Source organism: Nothobranchius furzeri, unplaced genomic scaffold, assembly GCF_043380555.1.
Source record: "Nothobranchius furzeri strain GRZ-AD unplaced genomic scaffold, NfurGRZ-RIMD1 Scf059, whole genome shotgun sequence".
Classification (NCBI taxonomy): Eukaryota; Metazoa; Chordata; class Actinopteri; order Cyprinodontiformes; family Nothobranchiidae; genus Nothobranchius; species Nothobranchius furzeri.
In genome coordinates, this window is record NW_027223076.1 from 134076 (window position 1) to 146034 (window position 11959).

The following is an 11959-nucleotide window of genomic DNA, read 5'->3' on the forward strand; positions in this document are numbered from 1 at the left end:
GAGCATTACAGTTTTTGCTATAGAACTCCAAGAAGAATGATCAAAAACTCTCACAAAGAAAAACAGGCATCAAAGCACAAACCAAGATGTGGGAGAACCACTGATGGGGAACCTGGTCACTACAACCAGTGTGGTGTGTGTGTGTGTTCTTGTACATACTACATACTGAGGACCATTTTGACCATTTTCCCTACAAAGTGAGGACATTTTTTGGTCCTCGCTTTTTTTAGAAGCATACCAGAAGCTTACTATACCAGTTAGAGGCATAGTGTGAATTAAGTTTTAGTTAAGGTTAGGGTTAGGAAAAGATAAGCGTTGGTTATGGTTAGGGTTGGGGTATGGGTTAGGCATGGTGAAATCACAAAAATGAATGGAAGTCAATGAAGGGTCCTCACTATGATAGAAAGACAGACGTGTGTGTGCGTGCGTGTGAGTGTGTGGTTGTGTGTGGAGACGGGGGCGGCGACAGAGCAGACACATTAATTGTTCATTTGGCTGCAAAAGTGGCTGCAGTAGCCTGGGAGCATCTCCTCCGAGTAAAGTGCCCTTGGTTCTCCTCTTTTTCCTTTCCCTTCCCCAGGTCATCACCATGGACAGGGAAGCTTGCCGGAGGGCAGTGGAGAGGTTATGCTTCTGTGATGGCCTAGATGAAGAGGAGATGAACGATTGCAGGGAACCGTTCCTGTTCATGTTTAGTTTTCAGTCAGACTATGAGGAGTTCTGCAGAGAAATTGAGGAAAAAAGGAAGATCAGGGTGTTTTCTGGCTTTGAAATGCCATAGTACAGCGGTGTCACAGTTTTTGCATTCTTTTTCCTCCTCACATTGTTTTTTTGGAGGTTCTCTTGCTTTTTGTGTGCTTTTTGGTTCATTTGTTTGTACTTTTTTTTTCCTGTGTTGGCTGTTTGCTCTATTAAATTTACCTTTATTGAAAAATTTAGTCTGCATTCTTGGGTGTCTCACACAATGTCTCACCACCCCGCCTCAAACCCTGGCATGTTTTAAGAAGTATCAGCACAATTTAAGTCTCTGGTCCTCTTAATGTAGCTGATATAACTGAGTGTACAACAAATTTACCCGTGTCTGTACTGTTTTACACTCACTTGGGAAATGACTATTAAAATAAAGGCGGCATTGATAAAATCAACTATTAAAATGGTTTTGACAGGTTTAAAGAATAGTCTATCAAATGCCTGAACCTTTTATATAGGTACCAAAAGTATAGCTAAAAGACACAAATACCTATGTGCTATAAATACACATACCATACAAAAGTAGAAAAAAGAATAAAAATATCAGAACAGATTGGATCAAAAATGGCACCTGTAATTATCTGCTCTTTAAAATTATCATGACATCCAGCAAATAAGTCATTTGATTACCAATGTTATGCTTTACATGGGTTTTGTGGGTTTTTAGGGCTTTTTAATCCTTAGAAAGGGGCTACTCGCGGTTTCCTGGTTCCATTGAGAGAGGGGCAGGAGTCAAATAGTTGTCTCCACCCACCTCTAAACGTTTAACTCCGCCCACATTTAGCCCCGCCCCGATCTCCGGGATGCAGCCAGGGGGGGAGCCGCCCATTGGTTTGTCAGGGTGAAGTTCGTATGTCCCAGGCGTCTCTGAACACGTCACCGAACTTTTTCGAAGGGGCTGTTGAGGTGAAGAAAAGTGGTTTATTAGTGTGGGGCGTTTAATATGTCGCAGGTTATCGCGTGAGAAGCGGATTATATAGCTATCTGGACATGCTCCAAAAGACTTTACGGAAGTTTTCCAGCTTTGACAACTTTGCTGAGCTGGGTGTTTGACTGCTCTGATTTCTGTACCTGGACTCGTTCAAAGCGAACCATGTCGCAGCCGGAGCAGAAAGAGCCCACCCTGAGCTCGGATGCACCTAAACCCGCTCCGGTGAACCCCAGAGCGGTCTGTAGCGTGTGTAAACGCCTTTACCGGGACCCTAAAATCCTCCCCTGCCTTCACACGTTCTGCTCCGACTGCATCGGCCAGCTGGAGGCGTTCTCGGTGTCTTCTCGTGGGAACGGGAGTTGCGGAGAGGCGGTGAAGACAAGCCGACAAAGCGTCACAACAACGGTACTGTGTCCCGAGTGTGACTCCGAAGTGGACCTCCCTCAGCAGGGTCCGGCCGGACTGAGTACAGACCACCTGGCGCTGGACGAAGTGTTCCTGGAGACCCTGGTGACCAACGGCCCGCTGGGATGCGACCTGTGCGGGGAAGGAGGCGCTGAGAGCCGCTGTGAGGTCTGCTCGGTCAACCTTTGCGAGTTCTGCTGCCAAGCTCACAGGTGGAGTAGGCCCAGACCTCCTAGCTTCATGTCTATTTATGTCACAATCAGATTGAAAAGTTTAGCCCACAGGTGGTGCACATTCTCACAAGCTCCTCATCTTCCTTCTCTGCTGTGCTACAGCTCTTGGGATAGAACCTTTCTAGAGTTGAAACAAAATCCAAATACCTCTAGTTTGGTACTAAAAATCACATTTTTTAAAACATAGATATTGAGTTGGAGAACATTTCAGAGTCCGACTTTTAAAGAGACTGCAGATATTGAGTTTTAGTAGCCGGAGGTAGAATTTATCTGCTTGGTGTTGATTAAAACTTCTGAGGATACCGTGAATCCTCTAATACAGGCCCGGGCCTGTATTTGACTCGAGCTCATCAAGCTCCAGGCCTTTATTGGAAGGGGGCCAGTATTAGAGGCAGGCCTCTATTTCTATTTGAGCAAAATGAACTAATGGTTCGCTGGAGTTTTTGACAATTAAAATTGCGCCCACATTTTCAAAGTTAAACACATTTCTTTTAACAACGGTAGTTTCTGCTTCAGCCCTCTCCCCCCTCCCCCTGCGCAGCGGCCGCAAACTCACTGATGCACCTGCAGCCTCTCAGAGTTCCTGCTGCTCTAAACATTAAAATAATTATTTCATTTTCTGTTCCTCACTTCTGATTACCTTCAATGGTGTCTGTTTGTTGCAACCAGCAGGTACAAAAACTAACTTGTTTTTATTTGACTATTTTTCTGTCCTGTCTGTTTATTATCTTCCTGCATCTCCTCTCAATCCTAAAAAAAACTGCTACCTGGGTTCATATATATTCACCTCATGAGTTACCTTTGAACTGCAGTTCTAAAAGATCTACCGACCGCAAAAACAGCGGAGCGCTTGCTGTTTGGCGGCTGTATCAGTGATCAGTGCGTCGGAGGACAAGGTGATGCGCGCAGCGCCCCGCTCCACAGCATGCAGCGAAACGCATCAGCCGCAAATAAAAGACAGAAAACATTAAAGGAAATGAACTGACATGAACGATCGCGTGTTAAATTAGTTTTTGAGGTGGCGACACCTGATTGTTACTGTGGCCGTGCTCAGGAGGCAGATCTACCGACCGCGAAAACAGCTGAGCGCTCCCTGCTGTGATCTGTGCGTCGGAGGACAAGGTGAAGCGCCCCGCTCCACAGCAGCGATACACATCAGGCGCAAATAAAAGACAGAAAACATTAAAGGAAATGAACCGACATGAACGATCGCGTGTCAGTACCTACGGTCTGGCACTTGAGTTTTACCCCCAAAAAGAGAATGTGATCATACGATAATTCAATAGGGAGCGTGGTTTCACAGACGCGGAAGTGATAGTGTCGGTGAAACGCCGGCTGATCTAGGAAACCCCCAAGCGTTCGAGCGTCAACGAAGTGACACGGAAATGCCGGGCTTTCCAGAAGTAAGTAAGATAACTTACTATGAGCTGATAGTTCGTTGGATTGATCGGTACGTTGGAAACTCTGATCGTGAATCTGAAGAAACGATGACTGAGTGGTGAGCTGGAAAGGCGACTTCCGTTTATACGTTTTTTACAATTTAATTTTAATGTAACGTGTGGTTGTGATAATATTTAACATACAAAACAAAAATAATGAGGAAATTATCATGTAGATAATAAAATCTTAAACCAAAACAGGAAATTGATGTTAACCTTTGACCTCATTTTCCACCTGCGAACGAGTGAAAGGTAGAGCTAGTGGTAAAATGGATCGGTTTTTGTTGCCCACATTTCCACGGGTTCAGTCAGAAACAAATGAATCTTTGGAAGTGATCTCAGACCCACAAAAACATACGGATCTGGATGAAGAGAGTCAACCCTCAACCGCCGCAGTAGTCGAGGGTTTTGCCGCTGGAAATGCTAACACTAACGTTAGCTTACCTTGCAACACTATAGATGGTTTTCTGTGTGGCTGTATGTGTTTATGATTTCATGGACAAGTCAGCGATTGTTCATATGTTTATGATGTATATTAATGATTGTTTCAGGTGTTGTTGAGGTTTTGTGCACGCATGTGTATCTGCTAGTGTTGAAGGTGTTTTAGAGAACAATAGGTACGCATGACCACTTCCTTCATAGCACCCTCAATAAAAAAAACTAGCTCCTTCATAGCACCTGCAGAAAAAAAATTTCTGGAGCCGCCACTGCTCTAGCCTATTAAAGAAACAAAGTTCATCCTTCTAGATATGCATTTGGGGGCTGTGCAAAATCACAGAAGGCCACAAATAGCCCTACGGACATTCCTGATTTGGAGCCACTATATTAAAATGCACATGCCTAAAATGTATCTAAACAAAAGCTGAGCCACTACTATCCAAACGGGGTTAGAACTTGTATAAATGTGCTTTTCATGAACCTCGGGGCATGGGAATGTACAAAATAATATCTCTGGAAGCTTTACTACAGGTCAGTTGATGCATGTCATAAACGGTTCAGTGGGTTTTGCCCTCATTCTATCACCTTTGTTGAGCTGATCATTTTTTCAAAACACCTTCAGACTAGCCTTCAGAAGGACAATATGAACATGTTTACAAAGTTTAATGTGAAAACATTTCAATAAGAATACACACTTTTGTTAACTAACTTGTTTAGGTAGTAATTTAGAACAAATAGTTGAATTACACGGCCTTAGTTTGTCTCATTTTGTCCAGATGCTCTCACCCTAACACTCAACAAAGCGTTTGTGTTGATCCAGGGCATGGCCCGTCCACTTAAACCCTCAAGAACTCAGTTAAGCAACAAAGATTAATACTAAAGTGTTCAGAGAATCTTCAGCAAAGCTGAAACCTTCCTTTGTATTTTGATTTGTCATTAATGTGGGAGTTACTGCCACCTAGTGGTGTGGTGCTCATGAGCCTATCCAGATGTGTGAAAACCTGCTCTCTGCATCGTGTCCAGACGTCAGAAGCGAACAGCGTCTCACTCTGTTCAGGCGGTGGAGGACCTGAAGGCTCGTGGACGTCTTGGTCGTCCCATCCTCTGCTCTCTTCACCCCGGCCAGGAGCTCAGGCTCTTCTGTCAGCTCTGCGACCTACCCGTATGTCTGGACTGCGCTTCCACGCTGCACAGAGACCACCACTGCTGTCCTACGCACGACGTCATCGACCATCACGGTGACCGTATTCGAGATCTGGTCAGCACGCGTCTACGACCCCGACTGGAGCAGATGGAGGAAGTTCTACAGAAGGTTCAGAGAGGCCGTCTCTAAGCCCATTCTTTTGTTATCTAAAACACACTTGGTGGTGCGGCTTGTTAAGCTTTGTTTTTTATTTTGTTTAATTTTTCCTGATATCCTGCTACAGGTGGAAACTTCCCAGGAGAATTTGAAGGTACGGGTCGAGGCAACAGCCAGTGAGATCAGAGCCTTTGCTCGAGGCTACGCCAGCGCTGTGGAGGCCCATTGTCTGTCTCTGCTGCGGCGCCTAGAGGAGCTTCAGGTCCAGCGCAGGTACGACGGGGTTTCCGCGCAGTAGTAGCAACCAGGGCTGCTCGATTATGGCAGACATGATCATCACGATTATTTAACTGAAACTGAGATCTTGATTATTTAAGATGATTTTTAAATTAATGTTGATTTTATGTTTATATGTTTGTATTTGCTCATATGATTGCACAATCAGAGAGAAAAAAACATGATAAATAGAAAGAAACAAGGTAATCGCAAAAACAACTGATTCCTAGTACAAAGGAGCCGATACACTTGCTCATGACTGAAGGAGTTTAACCCTCCACCCCGTCTCACGGCGCGTGCCGCGCACGCACATTTTCTCAGCGGCTTGGGAGCTAGGCCTTAGAGCCGTTTCATTTTGTAAACGAAACACTTCACTACAGCATTCCCTTCCGAATGTCCAGAAGGACGCTCTGACCTGCAGGAATTATAAGCGACAGTAGAAAGTAGCTAAGGGTTACCAGAAGTGTTTTGTAATGATTTAAATTACATGTTATTTAATAAGCCATAAGCCATATGATTCCATAGTAAATATGAAATCCACCTTATGGATCTGACTGTGGGTACTGTTTAACCAGAAGATTGGAACTTTTTATTGCAGGGATTAGATAACAGCTTCGAATTCACTCAGAGACAACAGAAGAGCGAGTCAAGTTTAAAAGTTTAAAGATTTATTACTAAACAAATTAAACTAGACTAACTTTAACACTAAATGTATGGTGTAACTAAGGTGAGTGAGACGGAGAATGGTGTAGTGTGGAATGTTGCTCAGAACCAGCAAATCCGAAGAAACGATTAGTTCTGAGGGGAAATGAAGGTGATGTCTTCGCATTAAGCTTTGGTTAGAAGGTTCATAAACACATTCAACGCCATTTGTCGGTCTACGTACCCGTCTAGATCAGGAGGTGTAGAGGTCCAGCTTGACCTTGTGGAGCCGGAGCATGTAGAAGAGCCACGGCAGCCGACCACCAGTCTTGAGATACTCCCAGGTCACGACAGTTTGTTGGCATCTAGCGAGACCCAAACCTGGGTCGTGATGGTTCAGCTTTTATTGTGAAATGAACCGTTGCAGCAGTTGGAACAGCAACAGATTTTATCCAGCTTGTCGTTGGTTCTTTTGGCTGAAGAGGAAAGTTACGGATTGGCCACTCCGACAACTTCTCTAGAACGCTTTGAACTGGCGTTGGAGATGGCGCGGCCAAAATTGGAGACCCGGCCTTTAATTGAATGCCTGCCTGTATTAGAGGATTTACGATATATATTTGGAGAACACTGTTGCTACACTTACTGCTTGTTTTACTGACGAGAGAGGTGAATGTTCAGCTGCATCCGTGGCGAGTGGCGTGTCAGATGGTTCGCTGAACGTGACAGAAGCGGCAGCTGCAGGAGCTGATTGTCGGCTCAGGAGAGTGTCCAGCGTCTCTCGTCTCTCCGAGGGTGTTTAGGCCCCTTGTGTGGGAAAATGGCCAGTAAAGCATTTAGTTTCTGCCCTCTCTTATACCCAGCCGCTCCGGTGAGCTCTTAAAGTATTTGTGGTTGACTATAAGCCTCAAACGCATCAGGAGAAAAATGTTGGGAACACAGCCTTCTTTTAGAATTCTGAAACTTTCTTTGGGAAGTTGTGTCCGTCCACAGGCATCTTCCCACTGCTTTCTCCTCTTCTTGCCAGTGGGAAAGCTGTGTAAAGTCACATCACTCCCCTTGTTGCCCTCTGACTGGAAATTACATCCAAAAGCAGCACAATGCAGCATTTTACTTAATAATTAATACAGTGAGCGCGTAAACAAACACTAGCGTCAATAGCTATTCTTCCAAGTGCAGCCAATATCCGTCATTGCCCCTAGAGTGCATTGCATGCAGAAAGCATGGCGTCCTGCATATGTCAAAAAATGTACTTAATATTTTAGATATATAAATAAACGGCTATATTTTGTGTGTTTCTAACAACATAGTTTGATACAACAGAAAACTTGTGGCTTATTAGGGCATCCACGTCCTCTTAGCCGGAGTTCCTTTTAAGATGGTGACTTCACATTTCTGTTTATAAATGTTCTTCTGTAGCCGACAAACAGCTAAAACATGTTGTTTTACAAGTATTATTCTCATGTCATGTTTTGTTCTCATATATTTATATCTTAGAGACTTACTTGTTCGTGAAAAGTTCATCAACTCTGCATCAGTCGAGGTATTCCTTAAATTTGAAGCATCTAAGCGGTAGTCTAATGATATTGGTTAGTTCTGGTCTGCGCTCCGTTTCCTATTGCACAGAGCTCTGTGGGGCAGGGGGCGTGGTTAGCAAAAACAAAAAAAACTTGTCTTAGTTTCTACATTACATCACAGTACATGATGAGATAATCACTTTTACGGATTTCTGACAATCATACATCATTTCTGAAAGGGGAAAAGCTACTTTAAGGCCCTCGAGGCTAATAAATAAGTTTGGTAGTAACATTTTCTCTGCCCTTAATTATATTAATGTTTTTTTGTTTGGTTTTAAGCTCTTTAAACTAAACATCTACGAGTGGGACTTGAGTAAAACATTAATCTAAATGATGCGTTCAATTCCCACCCCTGAACAATCGTATTAACCGCGTTCGTGAAGCTCTTCTAACCAGAACAGAAAGAATGAAGTGATAAAAACATCAAAGCTAAACAGGAAGTGAATGCTTAGGAAACATTTATCCACCCGTCTTCTGCTGCTCAGCTGGAACTGATTGGTGGAAAACGGCCTAATCAGAGATCCCCTTTTTCCCAGTATCCTGCTTATCATTTGATTTTTCCTACTCGGAGGTGGGGATTTCCGAGGACAAATCAAATGCACAGTTTGTCTGGCCATGACCCACACAGCCGTGGGACGGAGTCTACAGTTGTCCTTCAGACTGTCTCTGCTACAGTGCAGAGTGGCTAGACCGGTCTGCAGAGCTAAATCTGTAGCGAGAACCAGAGTTTATGGAACTCCTTCCATTAATCATCCTATCAAATCTGACCCTGAGCAGCTGGTTATTCTTCAGTAACCTGTAACCTTTTAACAGCAGGACCACTGAACCCAAGCCCCATCTGTTTCCCACAGAAACGTCCTCCACCTGCAGAGCGTGCAGCTGCAACAGGGCCTGCTGGATGTCCGAGGCAGTGTGGCGTTTGCCGAGCGCCTCCTGAGCTGTGGGTCTGACGCCGAGATCCTCAGCGCTAAAGGAGTGACTCTAAGACGACTCGCCAGCCTGGCAGAGAGAGGCTATAACCCTTGTCCAGCGGTGGTCGCCCCAGACGATAGCAGCAGCATTTGCTTCCTGCCCAGAGAGCCAGCCGGAGAGGTGGAGGGCTACCCAGTGGTGGGTGTGATTAACTGGAGGACGCTGGATGTCAGCAGGTGCACCATTGAAGGAGAAGGTAAACAAAGGCAAAGTGGTGTTCTGTCTGTGTTCCTGTAAGATAAAGAGAAGGTGATCTCGGGACTGGGTTTGCACATCCTGTTTTACTGGTCACAGAAACAAGTCAGTGGTCAGACTGAGCTGATAGACCAGTGGGCGTTCCAGAATTCCTCCTGAACCAAAGGAATGCCGGTGTGACTCAACATGCCTTCTGGGAATGTCCTTAGAGGATGCTGTCAGGTCCAGACATGTAGACAGAAAGCTTCAGGACACTTTCTGGAGACAGTCATTTATTTAGAGCAGACTCTTCAGAAGGTCTGGAAACAAAAACGTGTTCTACTCATGTTCTCACCTCAGGAACCCACAGTAGGTTTGCTCGGGTTATATATGGCCCGCGGGCCTTGACTCTGACATATGTGCTGTAAAGGGTTGTTTTAGCACACACTGGCTCAAGAAAGTGACTTGAAAATTTGCAAAGTATTTAAGCTTTAAGGCTTCACGACCTCAGAAATGTAAAAACTTTAACACAAATAATCGTTATTTCAGTTTTGACCCAAATTAATCATCTATCAGCGGTTTAACATCTGCTGCATCTCTGTCCACCGTTTCTGCAGTAGCAGCGGTTTCATCAACATCAGCGGCTTCAGGATCTCAGCTGCTTGTGGACAACACTGAGTGATCAGATAATCAGTCTGACAGATGTCCAGCGTGACATTAATCATTGATGCGAACACAAAGTCTGTCAGCAGTGACACGACTGCAGCAGCAGCTGGATGTCTCGAGTGAGTGAAAGCGGGAGAGTCTGGAAAACTGATCAGCATCCGGAGCTGATCTGGAAGCAGTTGGCAGCGTTAGGAAGGACGGGAGTCATGGGTGGGCTGGGGAATGAGAGTTAATTCCACATTACAGCAGGCTAAACATCCAAATCCACATTAAGAGTCAACAGCAGATCTTAAAAGAGCTTCCTGGCTGGTGCCCCTTACACATGAACAAGCTATGTTTAGATTTATCCTCTTAGTCCTGCAGTACATTGTCTGTGTTCAGCTGTGTGACCTTTAACCTTTAGCCTGGTTACAGGTCTGCGGCGGGGCAGCGAGGGCCAGCCGGGCCGTTTTAGCCTGGTGTGTCGAGACTCAGCCGGGGAGCAGATGGCTCGAGGAGGAGAGCAGGTCCTCGTCAGCATCGTCCACAAAGAGAAGAAGAACTGGTGAGGGCTCTGCCCGCCTCTGTGGGGGATGCTTTGTTGGTAATGATTATTTGGTATGTATACTTTATAATACCCATTAATGGTTGTGTCCTTCAGCGCTGTGGAGACGGTGGTGGTGGACAACGCTGATGGAACGTACAGCGTTTCATACAAGCCTGAGGAACCAGGACCTTACTCTGTGTGGGTTTGTGTCAAAGCCCAGCATGTGAAGGTACTAAGGGCTGCACCCAAACAAAGGATACTGGTAGACAGGTGCTGGACTCACCTGGAGCTCACAGCTCCCCTCTCCTCCCTGCAGGGTTCTCCGTTCCTGCTGAATGTGAAGAAGAAGTTCAGACACCACGGTGGGACGTTCCACTGCTGCTCCTTCTGCTCCAGTGGAGGAGCCAAAGAGGCAATCTGTGGCTGCGCAGGAACGATGTCAGGTACTGGGGACAAGTCCGCTCACACAGGAAGCTGTCACTGTGTCACACCTGGTCTTTGGTATCTTACCGAGATGTGGAAATGACAAGTTCTAAACTTTTAGTTTGTAGCAGGCGCTCTATAAACACGAGCTAACGCTCCAACCATTCTATCTCTGTTGGGGTCATCATGAGGGTCTTTGTTGGCCTGATGAATGTGAGATGTTTCATTCACATGGACCAGAGCGTGAGCCCGTCTACATGTCCTTCCTGTGTCTCTGCAGGAGGGTTTAAAGGCTGTGGTCACGGTCATAAGGGACATCCCGGGAAGCCCCACTGGTCCTGCTGCGGCAGCACCACTGAGAAGTCTGAGTGTTTACCTCCGAGCGTGTTGGCTGCTGTCTCTCCTCGTGGACATCTGCGCACCGTGGAGCTGTGAGGGACCCAGAGATGAGAACACAGATCCATCTATATTCTTGTCGTTGTTATAAACAACATTACAATGGAACAAATGCAGAGCTCTCAGTCAAAAACGGTCTGTTCTCTGGTGTTCACATGTCTGTGGACAATTATTTCACCTAAATGAAAATGTGAAATCATTCTTTACTTGTTTCCATTATATAGAGGATTTTTTAATAAATGACATCTAAAAAAAACCACTATTAAATACAGCCATGATGTGTTGAGCTCCACTGTATCCCCTCTGTGGGCAGATCATGGCTCAGAAGAACAACACATCTCCTGGTAGACCATGCTGACTAACACTAACCCAGCTGAATGTTGCCGACCACAGTCTCCTCCAGTAACTGTAACAGCCCAAACCACTACACCACCTCCACCTTGGGTCTAATCCTAACCCTGGCCCTAACAGGGTTACCCTAACCGAAACCACTACAACACCTCCACCTTGCTTTTGTTGTGGCTCTAATCCTAAAGGTTGGTTTATGCTTGACGCGTCCGTGAGGTCCGCACGGCTCCGCGCGGAAAAGTTGCGTCATTTCAACAACCACGCCCCTCCACCGCGCCTCCGCACGGCCCAAAATTTCCGCAGCGCGCACCTAGGAAATTTTCTAACCACGCGGACGGTCGGACGCGGAAAAGCATGGCGGACCGGCAAGAACTAGTATGGCAGAGGTTCGTAAATACAGACATTTGTATGATTCAGCTCTCAAAGATCACTGTGATCAACATGTTGTTAATAATTCTTGGTGAGA

The 11959-nt window shown here is 45.6% G+C and overlaps 1 protein-coding gene across 1 annotated transcript; it reads left to right on the forward strand.

The window, feature by feature from the left end:
• The first annotated feature begins 1610 nt into the window (after positions 1 to 1610).
• On the forward strand, positions 1611 to 11390 carry LOC139064862 (E3 ubiquitin-protein ligase TRIM45-like). The gene is made up of 8 exons (XM_070547857.1): positions 1611 to 2298; positions 5220 to 5508; positions 5624 to 5769; positions 8840 to 9156; positions 10215 to 10344; positions 10441 to 10555; positions 10643 to 10769; positions 11030 to 11390. Exons 1-8 carry the CDS (start codon positions 1844 to 1846, stop codon positions 11182 to 11184), a joined length of 1734 nt encoding a protein of 577 aa, XP_070403958.1. The 5' UTR covers positions 1611 to 1843; the 3' UTR covers positions 11185 to 11390.
• The last annotated feature ends 569 nt before the right edge of the window (positions 11391 to 11959 follow it).

What these genes read in the sequence shown, in the direction of transcription:
- LOC139064862 (XM_070547857.1), top strand. Translation starts at nt 1,844, where the DNA reads ATGTCGCAGCCGGAGCAGAAAGAGCCCACCCTGAGCTCGGATGCACCT. An exon ending in TGGAGGAAGTTCTACAGAAG is followed by an intron (nt 5,509 to 5,623) that starts GTTCAGAGAGGC and finishes ATCCTGCTACAG; the next exon opens with GTGGAAACTTCCCAGGAGAA. An exon ending in GAGCTTCAGGTCCAGCGCAG is followed by an intron (nt 5,770 to 8,839) that starts GTACGACGGGGT and finishes TGTTTCCCACAG; the next exon opens with AAACGTCCTCCACCTGCAGA.